General features: G+C 36.8%; 1 protein-coding gene across 5 annotated transcripts in view; it reads right to left on the reverse strand.

Moving 5' to 3' along the window:
- Positions 1-8,899: 8,899 nt before the first annotated feature.
- ATF2 (activating transcription factor 2) overlaps positions 8,900-22,060 on the reverse strand; it is a 47,032-nt gene continuing 33,871 nt past the window's right edge. For all 5 annotated transcript variants that reach the window (XM_086750602.1, XM_086750598.1, XM_086750599.1 and 2 more), the window contains 3 exons: positions 21,607-21,813; positions 15,770-15,875; positions 8,900-11,535 (listed from right to left, as the gene is read on the reverse strand). In XM_086750602.1, coding sequence (XP_086606728.1) covers positions 11,309-11,535; positions 15,770-15,875; positions 21,607-21,813 — 540 coding nt within the window. In that variant the 3' untranslated portion in view covers positions 8,900-11,308. The remainder of the gene's footprint in view (positions 11,536-15,769; positions 15,876-21,606; positions 21,814-22,060) is intronic.

Here is a 22,060-nt window from a genome sequence, read left to right on the forward strand (position 1 = left end):
GGGAGATAACCAGCAGCTTCCTGGAGGGCCAGATGAGTGCACGAGTGCCAGTGCTGGTATCGCAGCAAGTGCAGGGAGCCCACAGCAGCAGGATCTCTCAGGTGACCCTCTTGGTGAGTAGTGCTGTGAGCGCCCTTGTTAATCAGACTCTTTAGTCTGCTACAGTTTACTTCAAATATCATACAAAACAAGAATCAAAATGAAGGACTTCTTTATCGGTCCACAAATGCCTGCACAGCTCATCAAACCACTGCCATGCTATCTTCACCAAACTCTATAACAACATCAGCAGGGCAGATTAGATTTCTGCACCGGCCTGCAGAATGCACCTCAGAGACCCTCCGTCTAATTACAGCCCTGGCAGCCGCTGCTGCGAGCATCTTGCAATGGAACAGGGCAACGTGGATCAGTAGATGGAAGAAATTCAAATCGTGCATGGAAAAAGCAGACCCATAAATAACAACAAAACCCTATCACAATGGAGGACAAATCTAGAGAAGGATGAAACACTCACAAAGCAGGAGTATCTCCATCAGTGGGCTAAAATCAGGTGCAGGGTGTGACTACTGCCTCCTATCCCCAGTCTACATTGGTGAAAGCATTTAAACATAATTTCAGTGGTTTGGTATTTTTTTTTAATATGTTTTTGCTGTACAAGCAAAGCAAAGACACTTATTCAACTCTAGAAGCTAGTTTATGGCAGTTAGTTTACTTTTTCAAGAGTCTATTCTAGAGGCCAAATTTTAATTTTGATATTTTTAAAAGCTTATCTTCTTCTCTAAGGAGCTGAGCAAACTGTGCTATGAAGAGGCTTGTACCATTCCCTGGCAGTTCATAAGAAGGGCAGAGGGAAAGGCTTCCCCTTATCTCTGGTAGGAGGGAAAAGCCTCCTACCAGAAGAGAGGCAGAAGAACAGAGTCAGCAGTGGCTTTCAGCCTCTCTTCATACACACTGGCCAAATTAATGTTTTTGTATTTTATTATCAAGTAACAGCAAGATGCAGCCTGCCAACTGTTTGAAAGTTTTTTCAATCCTGAGCAGGGGACAACGCCAGTACCTGCCCGAGGCGGGCAGCAGAGGAAGGAAGGGAGTTTCCAAGCAGGGGAGCAGCAGGCATCGCCGCATCCCAGCCACTGCCGGCACAGCCTTGGCACACCTCCTGCCTTTCCCCAGCCTCTCCATCTTCCTCTCTCAAGAGCTTAATGTGCTGTAAAATGTAGAACATCAGGGAAAAAAACCCTCAACTTTATGACAATGTAATGTATTTTCTCAGAATATTTAGCAGTTACCACTAGATGGCATTTTGTTCCCGAGAAATTAGAAACTCCCATGTTTCGAATTACTTGTTACAGACAGCAGGAAACAGTAGGAAATGGAATTAGTTACCTCATTCGGTTAATAATTTATTATCCATTGTCTTGTATAAGCAAGGCATCACTAACACAAGACACTTTTTCTTGCAAATTTTTAAATCTCCTTTATTTAACTGTAGTTTGTGACTCTTCTCTTCAGCCCTCTGCTCAGTAGGTAGGAGTTTGGTTTGTAGTCAGCACTTACCAAAAACTTTCCATGTTTTAAAATTAAAGACAAATGTAGGTCCGTTCATAGACTTTAAGCATGCCATGGAAATCTGCCAGAAATGCCTTGCTCCAGTAACTGTACACAGTATTTCCTGTGTTATTTTTGGCTAAAACCTTAATACAGATTGCAGTACAAAAAAAAAAAAAAAATTCCTGTTTAGGAATAGAGTGGTAACAATTTGATGATTATGAAAAATAACTTCATAATATTCACATATGAATATTATACTCTACACCAGTTCCTTTTAATTTCAGCTTGGACAAGCTGTGCTGTATGAGATGATATTTCCATTCTTCGTCTTTGCAGGGTACAATGTATCGTACGGAGAGGTGCAATGAAGTTCTGCTGGGCGCATCCTGGGGTGACACATAGGTAGCTTGTTTAATGTCCATAAGCCCTCAGTATCAAAGCCAAGCAAGAGGATTTCCCTTACTCTGCAGCAAAATGGGACACTGAGAAGTGAACTATTAACCTTTCCCTTAAAAGAGACTAGAGTACAGTTAACTTTTACCTATAGAAGGTCAAAACATCTTCAATAAATGTACTTAATTTAATTTTCCATGTATGCAAATATACACAATATTATGAGGATTTTTTTCATCAGATCATCATATGTACTGCTGCTCTGGGCATACAGAATTGTAGAATGGTTTGAGTTTGAAGGGACCTTTAAAGGTCGCCTAGTCCAACCCCCCTGCAAGGAGCAGGGACATCTCCAACCAGATCAGGTTGCTCAGAGTCCCGTCCAACCTGGCCTTGAATATTTCCAGGGGTGGGGCATCCACCACCTCTCTGGGCAACCTGTCCCAGTGCTTTACCACCCTCACCATAAAAAAAAAAAAAAAAAAAAAAAAAAAAAAAAAAAAAAAATTCCTTATATCCAGTCTGAATCTAGCTCCCTCTATTTTAAAACCATTACCCCTCATCCTATCAGAAGAGGCCCTGCCAAAGAGTTTCTCCCCATCTCTCTTATAAGCCCCCTTTTAGGTACTGGAAAATCACTATAAGGTCTCCCCGGAGCCTTATTTTCCCCAGGCTGAACAGCCCATGTAGCAGCCTGTTTAACAGTTTGTCGTAGTTCAGCCCCACTCAGGACTAAGCTACGCAGTCTCTTGCTCACTCCCCCCGCCCTCCAGTGGGACAGGGAGGAGAATTGGTGAAGAAAAGAAGGCAAAACTCGTGGGTTGAGATTAAAAAAAAAAAAAAAAAGTTTAAGAGAATAACAGAAGAAAACAAAAGAGAGATGGAAAACAAACTAACAAAACCCAACAACAGAAAATACTGAAGCACGTAATTTACAGTGCGATAACTCACAGCAGATCCTGATGCCCAGCTCCCTCCCAAGTACCAGGAGGCTCCTCTTAGCACCCTTCTCACTTATATTCTGAGCATGGGCTCACATGGAATGGTCCTGTGGCCAAATTTGGGTAAACTGTCCCAGCTGTTGGCTCATTAGTAACCTATCCCAGCTGTGTCCCCAGCCAGGGGTGCCACCAGCTCCAGCTCCAGTTCCTCTCCCAGCTCAAGTGAAAATTAACTCCATCCTAGCCAGAACCAGGGCACAGTTCAACACAGCAAAATTCAGCAATCAGAATATTGACATAACTTCATTTTCTACTGAAATTCTGAAAGAAAAAAAGAATCAAAAAACCCCAGAACAGGACCGGATAGATATTCCAAGTATGCTTTTTGAAAAACAGTGAAGGTTTTTGTATAGTATAAACCTGCATACCAACATGCTTCAGAAATACTTCCCTTTCAAGCATTTTTAAAATATATACTCAATGTATCGAAATATGGTGGTTTAGCCAGAGTCGTCACACAGTTTCTCACTCACCCTCCCCCTCCACAGTAGGATGAGGGAAAGAATTGGGAAGAAAAGAAAACTCATGGGTTGAGAATATATATGGATACTAAAATATACAATATGAACAATGCGTGATTTCTCACCACCTGATGTCCCAATGACCGATACAGCCTGTCCTGAGCATCAATCAAAACCCAAACCGAGCAGCAAGCAAAGGAGAGCAAGGGGGAGCCAGCAAGATAGACAGCACGATGCCAGCGATGCCCCCATTTCAGGCAACCCCCACTTATGTCCTGAGCATGACGTTTATGGCATGGAATACTCTTTGGCCAGTTTGGGTCAATTATTCTGTCTTTCTCCCAGCTTCCTGCATCTGCACATTAGTGAGACTTGGAAAGCAGGACAGTGTCCTTGGTCCGATCAACAAGAACTGGTATCATCAGGGTGTTTTTATCAACATTCTTCAGATCTGAAATCCAAAACACATCAGCTACTGGGAGGAAAATGAACTCCATCCCTGCCGAAGCCAGGACACTGAAGTATAGGTCTCACACCAAGGTCTCCTGCTATTAATAGGTCTTCAGCTCCACTGGCCATGGCAGTGACAATTGCTGCTAGCCGCAGACAAGGGGCGGAATGGCTCTTGGTAGATGAGACAACGTATCAAAAATCTTTCAGGGTGGAGGCTTATGGCAGCATTCAAATAACCCATAAATGCTAATATCACAGATTTCTGAGCACTTGAAGAGTAAAATTGAGAAAATATTAAGCAAAAAAAGCTTCCCTGCTTAGACTAAGCTACTGTAAGGCTCTGGGTATGACAGTGACTTCTACAGAGTAACTCTGGGCCTTAGAAAGAAATGCAATATTGAGTTAGAAAGAAAAAAGATAATCGCTGGATCATGATGCACAGAAATGTGCATCACTCAAATTTTCTTCGACTAAATTATGTTTACTGACAGAAGGATTGATGGTGACTAGCAGCTGGCTGAATCAGATCCTGCTCTCATAATTGCTTGGGAAAGCCTCATTATAGAAGGAATCTAACTTTACTAGGGTAAAATTTATCTTCACCTCTTCATAAAACAGGCACAAGTTTCTTTGAAATTATCATTGTAGGAAAGCTGCTCTGGTTTAAGTTCAATATTTTTTTAAATGGTGTACACCATTTTTTTTTTTTTGTGTGTAAATGTGCAAAATTTATGCGGCTTTGTGTTGGTTTAGTAAGTATGCACATGCACTTCTTAAAAGTTAGCTTAATACTGTTCATTTCGTGAGCAACATAAGCTGGACTGAAATAAATCAATAGACATGTCAAAACATAACTTTGCACTCTCTAAATGTTTGTGTTTATAACAATCTAACTCTGCGAAAGTGGTGACATTTTCTTAGGTAGACAAGACCCACAGGACTGAGTGCACCCCAAGGAGCAGGCCAGGGTGCCTGGCGTGTTACAAAGGACAGGGATGTTAAGTGGGGGCGTGTGCCCTTACCCAAAGGGTGAAAACAGCAACAGCAAAATCTAAACTAGACATGAATTTGCGAGAGCGGGTAAACACCATGCGTTTCTTTCCTGAAACAAAACGACTCTGCCAGACCTTTGGAACAAGAAGGCCAGAGGTTATAACAAACTGGTACTTAGGATTTAAAGAGACCATAGAAGGGAGGCATCCAAGTCAGTATAACGTGTTTCCATATCCCAAGGAAGCCAATGCTGTGCCATGTCATAGGCAAAAATGACAAAAGCAACTATGCTGACAACTCAGAAGTGGCATTCCAGTTGTGGGGGGACTGGAAACGGAACTCAAAGATCTATGGGCAGCAACCTTCTTACGCAGCATTCAAGAGAGTGCTGGATAAGGTATAGAAGAAAAAAATGAGTTATGCCCTTTAGAATCAGAGCTCTAAAGTTTGGGTAAAGTGTTAGAAACAGCATAAAGAAATTTTTTATGTATTCACACATATGTGAAAGTAATAAATTGTAAACCTACTAGCTTGAGATTCATTAAATATTTAACAAAATCATCACGTGTTCAAAATGTTTCTCTCATCCACTGAAATATACAGCATTTGTTTGGCATTTACAAGGATTATCTGTTTTTTCAGCAAAAATCATTAGCCCTTTAAAGCAATTCTGGTGAAAGGGAGGACAGAAAACAAGAAAACTGAAATATTAGCCTTTTACTTGCTTTGAAATCATAACCATGCTGACTGTCAAGTTTGTTGGCATTTTATAGACAACTGTAGTATCTTTCTCAACACGCAGTCATTAATAACAGGATGTTTATACTACTTACCTCAAGTGAGAGCGAAACATTTCTAACATCACAGTAAACATTTTGAAGAAATAGATCATCACAGAATGCATCTCTGTGGCAGAGAAAAGGGCTGGCATAACTGAGACATAAACACAGCACCTGCTTCTTCAGAGGGAATAGCGGGCAAATGGTGCCGACTTGTTTTCCTCTCCATTTCATTTTCTCGGTTATTCAGAAAGGCAATTTATTTTGTTAGCTGCTAAAAGCACAGGGGCTGTTCTTCCTTTACTTGTCTCCCTTTTCCCCTGATTAGGATTCTAGATGTAGGCTGTGGATGTAATTTCCCATTTTATTTTTAAACATAAACAAATTAGTAGGCTTTTTGAAATAATTCAGTTTTTAAAATGCATCAGTCCAATAATTTATCAAGGGCAGTATTTTTGCCTCCTGTAATGGTCTAGAGCAAGTGATTCAAGTAAAGGGAGGAAAACATTATTTATGTGCTATGCAAATATTAACTTGCAGCAAAACAAGAGCAGGGACTTTTTAGGCAGAGGGAAAAAAAAAAAAAGATGTTAACTTTTGTCTTACGGGTAGCTAAACACACCTATTAGACTTGCATTCATTGCATGCAATCCACCTGGGGACAGATGGTATTAAGTGGAATTGTAACAGCTCATGTTTGTACCTGGACATATTAAGCCAGCCCTAGGCAGAGTTAGGCAAGGAAAACCTGGTCACCTGCAGTTCTGTTCCTCTGAAGGTGTCAGTGTGAGAGCGCGCTCATTCCTGAAGCTCACCTTCTCCGTCTGATCTCCCTAATCTGCAGAGGACAATCCTTTAAGCTCGTTAATTGTAAGCTGGAGTATCACCAAGCCCTGCCCAATCCTACTCTGTGTCTGCTACTGCTATTCAAACAAGAAAACACAAGTTCCCAAAGCATGAATCCTCTCTGCTTCAAGCTGGTTTGTTCCTTTTATGCTTGTTACCATTTCCAATCAATTCCTGCAGTTTAAGGTACTGTTTCTTTACCTAAGGATATGTATTTGCATCGTCATTTCACAGCACTTTTCAGACTAAGTATTCATGCCCAGATTAAACTGTTATAGGTAGTTTATTTAAAAAATTAAGTACCTTCTCTCCTCTTCCCCAAAAATGAATAGGAAAAAAGCGCTCAGAACAACATATCATCACCATTATAAAAATGGTATTAGAAGAGAGACAGAGACTTTGAGCAGCGCTTAAAATAATTACACAAATTGGATCAAGTTTGTGTCTTGTTATTCTATTGACAGCCATGGAATTAGATGATAACTAACCCTACACCTAGGACATTAGAAACTCTTTTTAAAGATAGTTGGACATTGCAGAATCAGTTACGCAGAGCATCTGCCATGAAAATTTTTGCAACACTAAAAATTCCACACTGGAGATTCAGGATGTCCCTTGTGACCTAAATATGTATTTTGTAATGTGTCTTGTTCTAGGAGGATGTAAATGTCAAGATTTTGTAAGCTTCTCATATCTATTTTAGCTGAGGAAGACAAGATACACAGCATGCAGAAATTCCTTTCCTGACTCCTGTCTTCCTGAAATGAAGGTTTGCTATAGAGTTAACACAACCCAGGAGGAAGCAATACGCAAAAAGAAGAAATTCCACACCAAATATATAAGCACTTTCGGGGGCTCATCAGACAAAGAAAAATATTTTGAACAGGAAGGAAGCGAAACACAAGAAAGGTAATGATCTTAAATTCCATGAAGAAACAAACAAACAAACAATAATATTAAAACCTAAAATTAAAAGGACAGGAGACTTACTATTAAAGAATATAAAACTTTGAAAATCCAAATTATTTCTTGACAGTGTCACCTGGATCTACTCTGCAGCGTTACACGAGACATGGGTTAAGTAAACCGTCCCTGTATTACTGTTGATACGACGGTTAAAGATAGATGTAAAGACAGACTGGTGTAAGCCAATCTTACGCTCGCTGTTCTGCAACGTAAATGAGCGCAGTTCAAATTATTTCTTTACTGAGGGAAGCAACAGGCAGCATATAAATGCAAACAACCTTCATTAGACACATTGTCATGAGTACATTAATCATGTCAAGAAGCATTGCTGAAGTTTCCTTCAGTGCAATTTAAGATACCTTACTTTATTAGGATGCACTTAATTTCATTATCTTTTCTCCTCATTATCATTTATGATGACCAATTAAAATGTTTGTATCTGTCTCTAAGCAAATTACTTCCGTAATTCTGGTAGCTGAAATCACCGCTCATCAACGCTTCTGTCATCTCGTTCCATCAGTGTAAGATCTTTCTTTGCTCAGCCTCTATTAGCATTTTAAAGAGAGAATGCTTACTTGGATTGGATAGTTAGGTATAAAACTGGGTCTTTTTTACAGTGTAGACATTAAAAAGTGGGTTGGTTCCCCCCCTCAGTTGCCCTGTTCTACAGCCTCAGTGGTTTTTCCCTTGGAGTGACAAGCATAACTCAGTCAGAAAAAGAACATACTGAAGCAACAGAGGCCTTGGGCATTACTCTCATATTGGGCTCAAAGTTGTGTGCAGTTTAATTTCCTTTGGTCAACACATGCAATAAATGCCAAGTCCACAGCAACTTTACCTTTTTTGTTTCCTCCAAAGCTTCTGTGTTGGGGCTCTGTCAAAAGCGTTTTGAATTATGATAGAACACAATGTGTGACTCCATATATGTTTGCAGCATTCATAAAGAACCCCAAATCATCTTTAACATTCTAAAAATCAAGCATGAGGGCATTATTTTTTCTCAGCCTTTCACCTCACAACTGTGAGCAGTTCATTTGACTAGAGCTGTTATTTCCTGGCTTCGGGTACATTAGGATAAGATTAAGATATCTGAAGTTAGCTGGAAATTCTGATTACATGCAGCGCTTTTGCTGCGGAACCTGGGGCAACCAGAAATGGCTGAGCAACATCTGTGATCACCAAGCGATGTTTATGAACTCCTTCATCTGCAGATTACCCTGGGCTCCTGGAACTTAGGATACAAAGCTTGTTCCTCAGAAGCTGCTGGAGCTCAACTGCAGAGCAAGAGAATGTGGCTTATTTTCTAAAGAAACATTGGTGTTCTGATTTATATGACATTACTTTGACATTATAGTAATGACTTCCAGAAAAATGCTGATAATTGCAAGGTTGAAGAAACAAGTCTGAAGACAGTGCTGCCTTTTAGAACAATTATAATTTCATTAAAATAGGAACATAACTTAAAGATAGATTTTATTCTCTTTGATGATTTACTCATGCAAACTGCACATAAAAGAAAACAGTACAGTTTGTGAAACATGTCAAATGTAAAGACCCAAAATGCTAAGTACAGAAGTAGTGTGACATATGTCTCGAAACGGAATCCATGGTAGTACGACTAGTAACTTTTCTCTATTTGCTGAACACAGATTTTAATGGTTCTTTTTCCAGCCCCACTGTTAAATTCATTAACTGTTTACATGTCTCCCATACATTTATGTAGACTTATTTTACAAGCGCGACAGTTTTGTTATAAAAAAACTCCACTTATATAAATGATTTAAAAGCCTTTGTGTTTAGGAGAACAAATTGTAGTATAATCAATGAGGCCTTATCTAGTCCACCAAACGTACAATGAAAAGTGACTGTATAGCTTTCTTGCAGAATTCACATTTTGTGCCTTTGCAATTAATTTCCTTCTCACAAGAGGTCCACTGTATTTCACCATCCTGGAAACATTCAGTAACTTTTACAGCTTTTTACCTTGAAATTGGGAAAGTAAGACTTTTAAACACATGACGTTATCAACTCAACTTTCTTAGTTTTAAAATACAAAATATTTAGAATCCTTATTATTTTCATGCTTAAAGCCCTGCAATGATACATATATGACTTAGATACTTCTTTGTCCAGTTTTCATTATAGTATGGTTGTATATATATTGTAGAAATTATGATTTTCCTGTGGATCAAATATATTTTTAGATTTAAAACTGAATCAAATAGAAACTTGATGGCACTGATGCTTAAAAACACATAGCATAGTGTGGAGAAGGAAGAGCAAATGAACTACACAACCCATTATAAATGCATTAAATCTTTGTTATATACATAATGGAATCCTGCTTTACTGCCAGTTGCTACTATGCATCTGTTTTTGCTATTATACAAAGTTTTCCGACCTGAAAGCACACATCTACTTTTTTAAACAACTTAATCTATTGTAAAATATTGTACTGTATTTTGAACATGAGTACAGAATCAAAATAGATAATGGCACATTTAAAAAACCCAATATCCTACAGATGATTGGATAATGAGAAAAACTGTACCTACAATCATCTCATCAGAAACAAACTACATCATGGAATGTTAGTTATCCAAGTTCGCACAGTAAATAACATTTTAAAACTGCAATCACCTATCAGCCAGCATCACATTGAAGGCATCTTTAAACATTCAAGCAAAAGACTGCTGGCATTAACTACTGAACCATTCTCACGCACACACCACACACACCACATTATAATTACATTGTTTCCAAGATACGGTAGATACTGATTTTTTTTTTTCCACAAGAAAGGTATCAAAATTTTTGCTACTAAAAGATGACAGTGCTTACACAAGAATTAAGTACAAGTTAGCTTGCAAATACAAGACAATGACAAAAAAAAGTCTTGAGTTGTCTGAAGAAGGATTTTAGGCTTTTCTGGCATCCAAAACCATGAGTAAACTCTTTAGTCTGCGACTCAAAAATCCACAAAATATCAACCTACTTGGGAATACTAAGTATTCCATATTTGATAACCCTGTATTTTACAATATGCTTACTGGTTTCAGCCTAGCAACAAAGGGTAGTTACAGATATCTGTTCTGACTGGAGAAATAAAGCTCTCCTCCTCCCAGAATGAAAGTGTTGGAGGGGAAAAAAACCCACCTGACATCAATTTAAAATTAAAAAAAAGTAAAATCTATTTAGTAATGATCCTCATCTAGGACAGGTATGTGCATAAGAGTACTGTATCTCATATACTGTACTGGCCCTATTAAACAAATTCAAAACCCCAACAGTTAAAAAGCCAACCAAAATGCTATACATAAAACAACCCAAATGTTTTTCTCCCAATGTTCTTCCTCTCATAATGTGCAAAACAACAAAAAGGCAAAAAGACTAAAAGCAAATTTACTGTTACTGTCTTTCTCTTGCCTAGTGCTTTATGACCTTGCTAACGTTACAAAGTCAATAGGGACTATGCAGAACTTTGGTATAAAAATGTCACATAATATTACCATCACAGTCTTGGAGATGACCTTTAGTTATTCACCCCAATGTTTGTTGAAATAATACCAAATTAAAAATGAAATAAACCACATTGTACTGTACACACATTTTACACATTAAGCACAAAAAAAATAACTAGTAAAACTAATATTTAAAAAAAAACCAAAAGTCTTTTGCAAAGAGACTAGAACTGGTGTTCTGTCTCATCTTCACCTGCCAATCGTTAAAGCCAAATTTAAGTTGGATTTTTAAAAAGGAATAATTTTAAGCTACAATTTCTCCTAGTTGGAGACTGGTCTTTTGTTGATTTCCCTTTAAAGTCACAAATGTATATCTAAGAAACTGACGCAATGCAAGTTTTTAATCAACTTCCTGAAGGCTGCGACTGGGAGGGAGGCGCCATGACGATCTGGGAAAGCACTGGCTCTGTGCTCTGGTCCGCCATCTGGGTGAGAACGGAGGTGGCCACCGCTTCTGCCTTGGACGTTGAGCTTACGCCATTGGAAGTGCTGACAGAACTGTGCTGAATAGCTTCCGTGTGTGGACTGCTTGGCACTGATATGTCTTCCGAACTGTCATCTTTATCTGCAGCTGAAGAAGAAAAAAAAAAATAATTTTTTTTTCCCCCCCCGGAATGCACACCACCATGTCCTAGGTAACAGCAATCATCCCCTCAATAATTAAAATTCACAGTGTAACGCAGCACAAATTGCTAAACAATCTTATTTTATTTTTTCTTAAAGAAAATACTACTTTGTAAGCAAAATAATGTACTGCAGTATAGAATATCCAGGAAACAAGAACATTTTCACATCTTCAAAGTCATGATAAAAATTGTCCGATTTCCTGCCTAGAGTCCCACACCTAATTCTAATGATGAATGCTCGTGTCCATAAACAATATTTATAGATTAAAAATTACACCAGAGCTCTTGCTGCTGTATGAATTGGCTTTAGATTTTTAACATACACCATTCACTGTGTTTGCTTAGTAATCAAATGAGAATAATTCTATGTTCAGTAATTAATACTTGTGATCATGAATATGATATCTGAAAAAATATTATTTACACCACTATATTAATTGGACAATACTTCCACAAGTTTTCAACGCACATTCTTTCAACAGAGTGAAGTTCAGTAACTTCTTAGTATACAAATGCCTGTCAGTAAGATTTTAAATTTTTAAAACTGATTTTAATAATATCTTCAAGAATATTTCAAGGGGTCTCCACAAAACTGAAGTGAATTAGCCACACAGTTGCCCCCTCATCTTTGCCTTAAATCACGGAAAAATCACGGTCCAGATCAGAACTGGATCTACAGAAGTAACATGTGCTATACATTAGAAGGCTGAAAATTTACAGACTTCCATCACATGAACTTTCCTGAAGGCTACCAAGTTCTAGACAGGCTGTGTCACAAGAAAGAGCAAGCCATATTGGTGATGGAAGACAACTTGGGCTAGACTAAGCTATAGAAAAGATTTTTAAAATACCAAACAAAGCACAGTGGAGACTTTTGAAGAGGTACTAAAGTACTCTTTTAGAGCAGTCAAACATTGCTGCTATTTGCTTCTTAGCATTGCTCACCAATAGCTTTCAGTAAGGTAAGCAAAGAAAGAGGAATTTCAGTCTTCAGAAGAAAAAAAATCCCATCAAAACCAGAATGGGAGCAGGTTTGCAGGCATTGATGTGTGATCCAGAACTCCTTTCAGTCCCCTGATCATCACTAGGAAGGAAGCCTCATCAGGCCATGCACGGACTATAAAGAGACTCCAGTCTAGAAATGCTCATTTCCAGTGAGCCGGCCTTTGTGAATGTAATGTCCCCTGCAGTCCCTGAAGGACTGTCGCCTGTCCAGAACAGGCTGTACAAACATAGTGGTTTGAGTGGTTCAAATTATTTGAGGTCTGAAACTGGTTAGTCACCTTCTACCATTTCTTTTAAACTAACTAGAGAAAGACCACAAGAAACTCCATTTAACACCACCTACATTACAGCCTCTATTTATCTTCCTTTATATTCGGTTTTGTGGAAGAGTTCTTGAATATTATGATGTCCTTTTGAAAAAGATGAAAAAATACCTAAAACATTCTTTTCAATTTTTTTTTTTTTTTTTTACAACTCTAACTTTCACAATGCATTTTCTTCTCACAGCTTTCCACCTTTTTCCTGCTCCAAGTCCAGAAAAAGCCTGAGAAAATATAGCAGTAGTGGAGAAGACTTTTAGAAATAATCTGGTATAGAAGAGCTAAAATGGAAAATAAATGAACAGCATTTAGATCTCTCCCATGCATGGCACTTCTTCCCACCCCCACAATGTTTAAAGATGCATCCAGAACCAATAGCATCCTTCTTTGGGAAATAAAAAAAGTTTAAACTGGCTGAAAACTCAAACATTGCAACAGAAATTAATCCATACTGCCTCAAAGTGCAATAACCATTTTTCTGGTTTCCCTCTCCTGATGACATCCTCTTTTAAGCAGGCATAAGAATTTTTAAGTAAGGAAAATATGATCCCAAGAACAATCTTAGAAGAAGAAAGGGGTATCTGCACTGTCACACTTTTCACTTGGCCTGAGACAAAAATGTGCTGGGGAAATTAAAAAAAATCTTAAAACGTATGTAAAAGTAAGTGCCAAAAATACCCTGAAAAGCAATAGCTTATTTGTGCCTATTTAAGCGCATCATACGTGAAACCCCATTAAATTGTGGGCTTAGCTGTTAAAACATGGTCTGCATGTATAAACTAGCACTGTGTCAGCAGTGCACAATATTCAGCACTGCAGGAGCTCTGTAATCTGGTGTCTTCTATTTCTTCCAGAGGCAGACTGTTAAACCACTCAATACGTTTTTGAAGCAATTCAAGTTTGATTACTTGATGACCATAATATGTTTACTTAAAAATGAACAACATTTTATGAACACCATTTTCATGAACGTATTAACCGAAACAATTTTTTCCTCTCATAAATTGTACTGTGGGTATGTCACTTAACCAACATGCCTTTCTAACAATATTCACATGGAAATAATGTGACAAAATCCTTTCAGTGGGATGGCATTACAACCATCATTCATGTTAAACTTTTACTTTCAAGAAACTAGGTGGGCTATGCTTCCAATCTTCTTGCTTACTATTATTTTTTTTCTTTTGAAAATGTAGGCTTTTGCCACTGATTAGTATTTTAGTTCTTATTCATTTTGCATTCTTTAGTGAATTAGGAACACTACAGTACTTTTCTGAGTGCAGAAAATAAGCATTACCAAACAGACCATTTGTTAATTCTTCAATGAAGAAATCCTTAGCATGTAATTAGTTTGCCAGTTTAAGACTTACGTTCAAATATTTTTCATGCCAATTCAGGAACACACATGCTCAAAACATTAAAATTCAAGAAGCCTACAGTTTTCTGGGTTTTTTTTTTTTTGTTTGGTTTGTTTTTTTTTTTTAAAAAAAAAAAAACCTTGCATGCATGATATTATCCCCTAGTAGCTTCCATATGAAATTATGTTGTTCTGTCAGATGGGAGCCATAATGGCCTCATCCCTGCAGCAATCATTGTTAATATAAATCCCAAACATATTTCTATAGTGTTCCAATTTACTCCAAGATGCTATTTTCTGTCTTGTCAAAATGACTGGAGATCAAAGGACCAAGATTTATAAGCTCAAAACTGACAAAATCAGTATTCTAAATATATATATGGCAATAGAGAGTTGCTAAACCTCCTGAATCTTTTAAATTAAAAAATATTGCCCGTTCTGATGAAATTGCTTACAATGACTACAAGTAAAGATGGTGGCCATTAAGTTTTATCGCAAGCACCTGAGGATCTGTTTGCATGCAATACAAAATGTTCCTTTATTCTCCTGAATTACTGACACTGGCAAATTAAAATGAAGTGGCTACATATGGCAGAAACAATCTTCACATTTACAAATATCCTGAAATATCACTAAATCATAAAAACGAAAGCTGTGGGTTATATATTATGAATGTTGCCTAATGCATTCCCAGCTCAGTTATTTGTAACAAATTTGTGTACAATGGACAAAATTGGCCATTTATTCTACAGCAGCAGCAGCTGGTTCGGGCACTGTGTATCATATCCAAAAAGGAAGTTACAACTCAGGAATGCATAATTAACCTTTAAAATGCTGGAAGGATAAAAAACCAAATAAGCAAATTTAAGTAAAAATATCTATTCGGAAAAAATGCTACTGAAACCTCTCAGTATTCTCTTCAGTATTCGAGCTGCTTTTTACAATACCCTTTTTATAGAAAAGGAGTTGCTTAATGTGGAAATCAAAACAATCTAGAAGACACTGTACAGTAGGAGCCATGAACCTGCATCTTATTATTTTAACAGCTTGACTGATCCTGGATGTTATGGTAAATGAGGACAGCTGTTATATTACCTCTACTGAAATCTCATTACGATGAAGGAAAAAAAAAAACCCACAAGGACCTTTCACTGTACTAGGCTAAGATAAAGTATAAAAAATGGTTTATTATGTGCTCTCAATACTTTAATTATATTTTCCAAAGCAGGTGTAGTAACTGATAGTCCTTAAATGCTAATTATCATATACATTTATTAAACCAACATAAAACCTTCAATGTTATGCAACACTTAAAAATTTATTTCTAAATATCACATATTCATTCTTGTCTTTCAATAACCTTTGAGATTGTTTTAAAAAAAAGTATCTTTAGTGTAATATTAGAACTGCACTTCTCAATTTTAATGTTAATTCAGTTCACTTTGGCAGTATTTCACTGATGCAGCCTACGGCTATAGGTAATGGAACATTACTCACTATGATAGCCAGATTTCTTCTGCATGGCAGTCACAGGGCAATCTTTATGAGCCAGAAGAAGCTGTTTCAGCTGTGCCACTTCATTTCTCAGCAGGGTGACTTCATTCTAAAGGAGAAGAAAGTTATGTACTTTACCAGGCTCAAACTGCACACATTTTGAAGGTAAGTATTAAGTTTTACAGGATTTTCAGATGTTCATTTAGGGGTAGATAAAATACAAGAAGTTTCCATTTGGTATATATTGCAAAAATGTATACATTTCTTTTATCTCAGAATATGTAAATACTAGCTGAAACTTGGCTAACTTTATTTTATGATTTTCTTAAACTAGGAAATGCTTTTTTTTAAAATAAAACATGTTTTCCAGTTTGCATATGCAGAGTCTACATAAAAGTCTCATTCACATGATCCAGCTACTGTAAGACTCTTCTGCAAAGTTCTGTGATGAATTCTAATCAGAGTAAACCTACATTTAACTACCCACATTTTAACAGATGCCAAAGCCAATATTAAAAAAGGTAAAAAAAAAAAAAAAAGAAGATAAAAAAATTAGCCAATGCAGATTTATTTTTGCTGACTGTATTTATAGTTGGACTCAGAAAATCTAATGTACTGGAAAATAATTTAGTAAATGTTTGCTGATTTCCATATAAATTTTCTCTTTGGCAGCCATACATAAACATGTTGTGTAAAGGAATCATTGATAATAATGAAAAAATCCTGAAATGTCAGCTTGTATCACTAAAAGGGAGTATAATCTAGGAGACAGCACCTGCAGAACCTAGTGACTGGGTTCATTTCCAGGCTGTGCCTTCCCACTATTGGGTGACCTTGAGCAAGGACATTATACTTCTTTGTGCTTCAATTTTCCCATTTGTAAAATGGAGGACAGTGATACTTACCTTCCCTGTAAAACACTTTGATATCTATAGATGAGAAGCACTACATAACTGTATTATATGTGACAATCCAAATTAAGAATGGTACGGCATTTTGATAGACCCATTTTCACTTTAAAGAGTAGAAAAATGTTTACATATCTACAGAATAAAGTTATCCCCATATCCTGCCAGAATATATGCTTTTCATGGATTATTTTATTTTAAATATAAATCCTTCCCATTGATACTTGAAGTTATTTAAACTATAAAGAACCTTTGCACATTAGCATAATATACCACACACATTACATAATTGTTTGGTAAATACATATGTTTATGCACTTGAGAGCAAGTTAAAGAAAAAACAAACACAGGAAAATCGGATTGCAACTAAAATTATTTGGAAAAAATAAAACACAAGAAAGTCAACCTATTTACTTGTATTCAGAGAAGAGATGAATTGCAACCAAAGGGATTCCAAAGTAAGGAAAACAAATTTTAAGAACAGAATTTATTAGGTTTAATTACACCAAGTAACACACTTTATAAATACTGTTAACTAAAATACCAGATTTTTAAAAGAAAAGCTCCAATTTGCGTCCTTTACATTTAGAAGACAAAAAATTGTAAGCCTTTATACTTGCAAAATCCTCTTAAACTATTAAGGACTACTATTCTACTCAGTCATTTTATTGTGTCAAATATCTCTTTTAGAAACTTTATATTTAAAACAAAAGCAAGAACTGAAAGAAAGCACAAAATCTGACTTCATGGACATATCTAATGAAAGAAAAATGTGATTGCAAACAAAAAAGGTTGCAATGAAAAAGAAACCCAACCAAAAATCCCACAAATTCTCTTCCAGCTGACATTACATGTCCTGCAATCTGGGGCTGCTCAGAACGCACACTACTTCTGCCCCCAGCTTGCAGTCTCCCCTTAGTTCACCATGTTATTTACTGAGGAGCCACAAATCTGGATGCCGAGCAGGCAGCTGCACAGAATTGACATAGCTGGGGAAAAAATAAAAGTGCTGATGTGGTTTTGAGACATTTCTTGATAATCTACAGAAGCAGCAATGTCCAAGAATATGAAATATACTTCTGCTAGTTTAAAGGAACGCTGGCAAATTAAGTGATCAAATTGGGAAAAGGTTTTCAGCAATTTTCTACCTTCATCTCCCACATTTTAAGGAAGAATTTATACACAAACAGCACATACAAGTATGAAATCATTGTTTATCAGTGCAAGTAAAACTAATGTTTATGACAAGTTTTTGAAAATACTTTTTTCTGAATACATAGTTTAATGTCAGTTGTATTACAGATACTAAGAATTTTGCTAACAGAAATAGAAAAGCAAACATATTCTCCTACATTAAAGCACGGAGAAAAATGGAACAGCATTTCTATACTAAAAAATCCAAAAGCTGAGGTATTCTTATTGAATACATAGCTAGCATTGTTATTAACAGGAACACTGTATGCCAACAGCACTATATGCCATGCACAAATCAGTCCTGAAAGTAGAATAGTGTGTGTCTGCTAGACACATGGTACATGGAGTGTCACAGAAAGGCAATCCGTGGTTGTTATTTACATATTACCAGTAAGAACCACTTCTAACTGGTAATAAAAGGGAGGTTGTTAGAACCAACTCCCATACACACTGCAGTTTCTTATCATGTGTGCGACAACAGCAAGTTTTTCCATCTCATTCCAAACATGTTAACATGTGGTAGTCATTAAACATGTGGTTAACATGTTTGGAAACAGACTAACAGAAACACAAGGAATAAACACTTCAATAGCTGGCATGAAGAAAGATTATTTTGAGTTTTCAGACTGGAAAGGTCCTCCTCATTAATGAGATATTAGGTCAAGTGCAGGCATGAACATTTCTTTAAATAAGCATAAAATATACCTTATATGCTGTCCAGAAGAATTTTTATGTTCCTACATCTCAAAATGCTAACATTAGAAAGCAGGTTTCTGGAAGAAAGTGTATCTGTTTTTACCTGCACTCTATTTTTCAAAAGATACTTTCTCTTCTGTATTCTTATGAAGCTATACCACATAGTGTACAGCATGTTCTTCTGTATCTGCCTATTCCTCCCCAGATCCAAAATGCATATGTAATAGTGGGATCGGATTAACCCTTCCTCAGTAAGGAAGGTGTGGGACAATATATGTGAGATAAATTTACCAAAACTTTCATCAGAGACAGGTAGATGTGATTTATGGGGACAGGGTACTGTCTGTGGCCGAGTTAAACACTGCTCTTCCTGTTTCTTATGTCAACTTATGGGAAAGGACCTCTACTTACGGGCATTTCTTTCATAATTTAGCCTTCCTCAAGCAGCTTCTGCAGCATTAGTACAAACGACCACTTGATTGCTGATCCTTCCTTGTAAGGAAGACAGGCCATTATTCTACTGATACTTTGCCCTCTAAGATTACTAAAGCAACAGCAATCAAATACAGATCGTATAACGAACTTCGGCGTCTGATCCTGCAATATGATCGAGTGGCCACTGGGGACACACTGTCACTACTGCCTTAACATCTTACACAGCACACCATACCCTGCAGTATTGTGCAAAGCACAGAGGCAACACAATGTGGGATAGAAAACTTAAGATCAATAAACAAGTCAACACATTAGTGGAAAACACAGTCCACAAAAAAAGCAAACATAGTAGAGCCTCTAGTAAGGACAGCCGACCTAAATATGTTACTGGCATGATGTAAGAGATGGAAATTTTCCCTTTAGCAAAAATTTGAAAAATAATGCTTAAAAAGGAAATCGCATTAAAACATTTAAAAGAAGAAAGCAGGTAGAAGTTAATCTACAGAAAGTTGAAAACTACGGAACAAAATATATACGTCAACAAAGTAAACTTCAAAATCTGTATGTACTGTTAGAGAGTTTCCACAATCTTAAAAACCGTGACACTGACATTAGCAGCTTTGACACAGACATTACAAGAAAGCTACTAACTGCACTGAAAGAAGACAGAATTGTTAACGTGAAGCAATGCAATGCAATGTAGTCATTTTGATATTAACCTGCTTTTGGAAATGTGACATCTTGGTAAATTCAGCTGAGCAGGTCACTTAGATATTAAACAAAATATGAACTACTATATGCTAACGCTCAGTCTATAAAACTGTACTAAGGCAAAACTCCAAACTTATTTAATTTACTATTAAATATAAAGTAAGTAATCATGGGTCATTACTGCCCACCATGCTGATCAGCTGTGTTTGCCTGTCAAGTGAAGAATTATTATGGAAATATAGGATTGATTAATGTTTTCACATAAAGTACAGTTTAATTATTTCTCTGACATTCAATTTTCTTTACAAGTCATTCTGTTCTTCACAGTTAACGGTTTTGCTTTTGGCAAACAGTAAGAAAATTATTTTTCTTGAATTCACTATTACTGAGTTAACTCTTGGAAATCTGGAAATCTTTTGGTTATCGTACTTACATCGTTTTGGGTTATAAAAAAATGGTATGTATAAGTTAAAGGCAGTTCACATAATCCCAAAAATTACTTTCACAAAAAAAAAAAAGAAGCCAATTTTTTGTTCTTTGTTTTTCTTCCTGAAGATCTACCTTAACTTGTTCCCTTAGATTATTTAAGCTATAGTGAGTGCTACATACCATCTTGTAATTAATGGAAGTGAAGACTGTAACTGCATTAAAAAGGTGTCTAAAGACTGTGAATAGGTATGAGAAGACTATATAACTATATATTCCCAAGAAATTTAACTAATGCTGGTGCACAGTGTCATGATTCTTGGAACACAGGAAATTATTTCACATGGTGTGCTTAGGTAGGAATTTCTTATACTTTACAGTCTGGGATGCTGAGTATTTTTAAAGATATGAACATGAAGATGACTGATAGACTGTAATTTCGATTACACGATGAAAATAATCTCAACATGCCCTACTTTCACTGTTGGTCAAACTGGGATATCTTCTTTATTAAACAGCATGAAAAGAAGTTTTAATAGTAGGGAAAAGATCTGTGAATATGAGTCAGTGAACAGCTCTGATGAAAGAACAAGAAGTGAAACGTTCATATATCAAAATACTTCCATTGCATTTTCTAAATTAATGCTTCATTTAGGAAATGATATAATTTTTTTTATTTTGAAACAATACTTTGTGCCAATTCTCATGTGCTGCTGGAAAACACGAAGAAAGAATGCTTTAACATTTAACAGTAGTTTAAACAAAAGGGTAATGGATTGTTCTACAGGGGAGAAAGTGTGTTCACATGACAACTTTCCAAGATTTACAACCTCAGATGAGGTGTAAAATGCCTTGCAACATACACCAGACTACTCTCTTACAGTATCCTTCCCTCACTATAGGATTTACGCACACTGGGAGGGCAGTGTGGTGAAATTTGCACTGCCACTGCCTATGCTGTACCTGTTCTGTGGACAAAAGAGGCCTTCAGTTCCCAGTGATGTCAATCTGGCACCTTTCACGAGCACTACATTCACTTTAAAGGAAAAAAACTGATGTTAAAAAGAACCAAAGGAAATCAAACCAAATATTATTTAAATAACTCAAGCTGTGATACAAATTATTACGAGCAAGATGTTTTTCAGGTAAGGCTATTCTTTGCTAATAAGCCTTTACTCCAACACATCTTGTCATCCTTGTTTAGTATCACAGTCTGAAAGTTATTTAAAATGGAACAAAGGACAAAAGGATATGATCCTAAAGTTTACACATCTTGAAACCTGAGTATTCTCATATATTCTTATTTTACTGATATATGCAATTAGTGCTGAATTTTCAATTCTGACCTGAGCCACCAGTAACAAAACCATTTATATTTCAGATTTCACAAAAAGTTTAAGTTCCATCGATCCAGGATCGTCTAAGAATGGAAAAAAACTTACTCATTTTTACTTGAAATAAAAAGTATACCTGTAACTGGCCATTTAGCGAGCTCAGGTCCTCGGCTTTTTTCTCCAATGACTGCACCCAGACTTTCCGTTTCTGTCGGCATCTGGAAGCAGCAGCCCGGTTGCGCTCCAGAAACTTTCTTCTTTTCTCATCAGGGTCTTCATTGGCAGCTCTTCTTCGCCGACCACCTGTATTTGGTGTTTGTGGCGTGGGCTGAGCTGGTGATGCCTGAAAACAGTAAAAAGTATTAAAGAAGTTAGCAGTGTAAAACTATTCATGACTTAACCTAGAGTACTAGTATAATTACGCATCACATCCTCAGAAAAGCATTCAGAACACTTCTAAATGTATTCAGGTCATATAATTTCTTTTGTGGAAAGCTATGTCATTTAAGTCTACAGCTCTGTACTAAAACTTATTACTGTGTGTACACTCCTTACCATGTTACATTAACATGTTACCTTTTAATCATGGC

This window comes from Chlamydotis macqueenii, chromosome 6 (genome assembly GCF_036417535.1).
Source record: "Chlamydotis macqueenii isolate bChlMac1 chromosome 6, bChlMac1.mat, whole genome shotgun sequence".
NCBI classification, from domain to species: Eukaryota; Metazoa; Chordata; class Aves; order Otidiformes; family Otididae; genus Chlamydotis; species Chlamydotis macqueenii.